Source organism: Etheostoma cragini, chromosome 13, assembly GCF_013103735.1.
Source record: "Etheostoma cragini isolate CJK2018 chromosome 13, CSU_Ecrag_1.0, whole genome shotgun sequence".
Taxonomy (NCBI): Eukaryota; Metazoa; Chordata; class Actinopteri; order Perciformes; family Percidae; genus Etheostoma; species Etheostoma cragini.
In genome coordinates this window covers 25857951-25862255 of record NC_048419.1, presented here as the reverse complement: position 1 = coordinate 25862255, position 4305 = coordinate 25857951, and the positions used below count along the sequence as shown (strand labels likewise).

General features: G+C 47.8%; 1 protein-coding gene across 1 annotated transcript in view; it reads left to right on the top strand.

Annotated features, from left to right (window-relative positions):
* Positions 1-4305, top strand: part of nup98 (nucleoporin 98 and 96 precursor) — a 31729-nt gene that overhangs the window by 5516 nt on the left and 21908 nt on the right. The window contains exons 7-12 of the mRNA XM_034890878.1: positions 311-494; positions 1306-1475; positions 2327-2464; positions 2690-2822; positions 3266-3358; positions 3495-3686. Of these exons, the coding sequence (XP_034746769.1) occupies positions 311-494; positions 1306-1475; positions 2327-2464; positions 2690-2822; positions 3266-3358; positions 3495-3686 (910 nt within the window). The remainder of the gene's footprint in view (positions 1-310; positions 495-1305; positions 1476-2326; positions 2465-2689; positions 2823-3265; positions 3359-3494; positions 3687-4305) is intronic.

Below are 4305 nucleotides of genomic sequence, written 5' to 3'. Positions count from 1 at the left end.
TGATAATCACAGACTGGAATATGTCAACTTTTACTCAATACTATTTCAAAAAGACTTCCATTTGTTTTACAATGCTATCAATCACGTTATTTTGGGGAATTAAAAAGGACATTGATAGAGGACAACACGAGGACAACATGAGGGTTAAAGTGGAATTAATGCATTCCATGGAGCAGAGGCTTGTGGAAAACCTTTAGCTGTTCGTTTGTTGGGCAGCTCCGAACAACTCGGCTCAGTCGGGTGTAGTTTTGGTGATTCTCAGGTTGAAAGACGTCGACCCGTCTGTTGACTATAGCGTGTCTCTCTGCAGGAGCTGAGGCTGGAGGACTACCAGGCGGGCAGGAAGGGTCCAACCAACCCGATGGCGGCGCCGGCAGGCGGTATGTTCGGTGCTGCCACGGCGACGTCCAGCGCCGCCACCGGCCTGTTCGGCTCCGCCGCCCCCAACACCAACTTCTCCTTTGGGCAGAACAAGAGCACCTTTGGAGCAGCAGGTGAGGGCGAGGACAACAGAAGCTTCATCTCACCACAGTGTTTCCTCAGCTCCAACATCTGGCGGGGACACTACCTCTTTGGGCCTTTCACATGTCAAAGATGGATAGATAGATGGAAATAAAAACCCAAAAGATGTTTTTATAAAAACAAGCATTTTCTGATTCAAATAGATCTTCCAAAAAGACGCGTCCAAGGCACTCTTCATCTAAAAAATTAGAGGTGCTCTAAGCGATGTTGGGCGACGTTACTTCTTCTGGACGTTAGGTTTTCTAACAAGGCGAGACTAGCCCCCCCCCCCCCCCCCCCCCCCCCCCCCCCCCCCCCCCCCCCCCCCCCCCACCCCACCAAAATCTCGTCCCCTGCCTTCTTGGATCCTGCACACTAAAGCATTTAAAATATTATAATATTACTATATAATATTTCTGTCTCTGTAACTACTTTGAGATAAAAAACAACAAACAAACAAATTCTTTTGTTTTGCACCGTGTGATCTTGCAAACGACTGTTTTGGACAATTTCTACATCGAACAAAGTAGCCACTATTGTCTTTTGGGGTCCATTATGATGACAACATTCATGTTTTTAATTTAGAGGTTACAGGGTTACTTGTTCAATTTACAGCATTAGAATATCTTTCATAATCAAGCTAAATGGTTTAATTAATAACTGAAATATCCCTAAACAAATCCAATCAGAAATCGGAACCATTTGGGATTCTGTGAATCTGAATTGAATCCGTTTTATTGGCGACACCTGGCCTAAAAACATCGGGAGTGAGTAAATCAACGAGTGTGTTTTGATCCTTTCCAGCCCCGGCCGGGGGTTTCGGGGCCGCCACGGGGGGGCTGTTTGGGCAGCAGCCGGCTCCCCAACAAGCCAACAGCCTGTTCAAGCCGTTCGGCCAGGCCACCACCACCCAGAGCACCGGCTTCTCCTTCGGCAACACCAACACCATGGGCCAGGCCAACACCAGCAGCATAGTGAGCACCTCGGTTTCTCTACCACACTTCTATTAATGTTAGCTTCAGATGTTACTGTCTTCAGTCTTTCTACCTTATGGTGTGTGTTTTTACTCTTGGTTTCTGATGTGGAGTTATTCGGATACCTGCTGGTTGCTGTGAAGCTATATAAAAACATTATTGAGAGAGAGATATATATATATTTAGTTAGTTAGTTCATAAAAGGCTTTGAATAAACTCGGGTAAATTTTTTAACCCTTGTGTATTTCACCCGGGTCAAAACGGACACAAGTTTGTCGTTTTTGTCCCTTTTTTTGTAGTTTTCACTAACTCCACCTGACTAGTTTTACTACTTTTTGGAATTCATGGTCACTTATCCTCATTTATGTATAATTACACCTAATATTTGAGTTTAAGCAAAGATCTTTGACTTATTTTAAGACTTAGTTAAGCTCACTGGAACACACAGATGAGATAAGTCAGGAATGGACGTGATCAGCTGGATTTACAAAGAGCGTTGTAAGGAATCAATCCTTTTGGTTTTAAATTAGATTTCCTTGATTTGTTTTTATGGCGCATATCTGTGACCAAGGTTAGAGTCCTCCTCTCCACGGAGATGTTATTCTCCATGGAGATGTTATTCTCCATGGAGATGTTATTCTCCACGGAGATGTTATTCTCCATGGAGATGTTATTCCACATGCATGTTTTGACTCTCCACTGCTGTGTCCTGCCCGGTTGCACCAGGTGGTTTTGGTTTTGCAGACGAGCAACACGTTGTCTTTAAATGAGCCGTCTGCTCACCTTGTCACCGACTTCTCTGTCTGAGTTTCGAGGATGTTGAGTCCCACCGGTCCTCTCCTTTGTTTCAGGGTTTGTTTGGGAACACGGCAGCGCCGCAGACGGGTGGGTTGTTCGGCGCGGCTCAGACGAGCGCCGCCACCGGCTTCGGGGCGGGCGCCGGGTTGTTCGGCGCAACCAACACGGGATTCGGGACTGTCGGCACGCAGGTACAAACCAGACAAAGTGCCGGAGCTGCTGACGTGCTTGGGATCGGGACACAGGGTGGTAGAAGTTTTTATTTCAGCCACACCTGTGTTCGACCAATCGGGAAGGTCTAGACACCCGCCTGATGTCATGACGACCAGGCCGCAGCTTATCATTTATCGGCCTCTTTACAGTTTTTTGTGAGTGAACATCATTTTTTTGTGTGTGTGTGTTTCCTATACAAACAGAGTTTATTCGGTAATAAGACCGCCGGGTTTGGCGCCACCACCACGAGCGCCCCGTCCTTCGGCACCGGCACCGGGCTGTTTGGGAACAAGCCCGCCCTCACGCTTGGGACGGGAACCAACACCTCCACCTTCGGTGAGTCTGCAGCTGCTCAGGGTGGAGATCTGGGGCCTGTTGGCTTATAGAACATAAAGAGAGAGGTTCTGCTGTAAATCAGAGGTTCATTAACCCCCATGCTGTCCCTCATGCTGTCCCTCATGCTGTCCCTCATGCTGTCCCCCATGCTGTCCCTCATGCTGTCCCTCATGCTGTCCCTCATGCTGTCCCCCATGCTGTCCCCCATGCTGTCCCTCATGCTGTCCCCCAAGTTGTCCCCCATATTGTCCCCAAGTCGACCTCATGTTGTCCAAAAGTGACAAACATTGAAAGTGTTGAAAAAGGGGGAAAAAACGTAAGAAAGTTAAACATCGATAAAAAGCATCAACGAAAGTGTTGATATTCAACTTTGACGGGAAGACAACAACAACAGTTAATAACTTTCATTACTGAGTAGTGTGTTTCTTTTTGGCCTGGTGCAGGTTTCGGTGCGAACCCTGCTGCCGGGAGTCTGTTTGGGAACAAGCCGGCCACCGGAGGACTGGGGGCGGCGCTGGGAACCAGCTTCGGAGCAGGTACCGGATCACATTATGTATTTAATCTGCAACACCCCCAATCAAGCGTCTTAAGTTCCAGGCTGAGGAGAGACGGTCCTCACATGTATCATTAAAAAATATATGTGTGTGTGTGTGTGTGTGTGTGTGTGTTCAGCAGTGGGCGCTGGACAGTCCTCTCTGTTTGGGAATAACCAGGGTAAACTGGGAACCACGCTGGGAACGATGGGAACTTTCGGAGGGGCTGGGTTCAACAGCGGAACCAGCCTGGGCTTCGGACCGCCGCAGCAGCCAATCGGTGAGCAGCTGCACTCTGTCCGAGCCAATCAGGAACCCTCAAAGGCTTCTGGTTAGGCCTGCACAACGCAGGAAAAAATCTTGTTTTTCTTCTCCTGCGATACATATATGACAAAAGAAAATTATTTTTATAAGATGACAAACTGCTCTTTTTGGAAATAATGAATCATTCTCGACTGCTTTGGTGGTTTTGGCGGGAAGTGCATCTACATACGAGATAAAGATGAAGAAGGATCTTTTGTTATGTGAACGATTCTTTGTTGAACTTTAAATGCGTCAAACACCACAGGAAGGCCGCTAAGCGCTGTGACTAGCGCTAGTCTTCTTCAGTGGTTTTGGAGAGGGACGTCAGGTAGGAATACGCTGGTAGACCAGCATGGCACCACTGGGTTCATAAAATAACCAACCCAGGCTGACGTGGTGACGGGGACTGGATGCTGCTCCCTCTTAATGTCACGTTGGGGTCAACGAGCAGGGCCGGCGCCTTGGTTTGATAAATGAAGTCTAAGTTCAGTTAAAAAGGCAGAAATTATGAATTGTTTTGACTAATAGTTAAGATCCGAGGATGTTGAGTGGATAACAGATGGGTAGATGACCCAGGACTAGGTGGAGGGACGTGCAGTTGGGTGGAGGGCTCAGGGAAGACCCAGGACTAGGTGGAGGGACGTCCA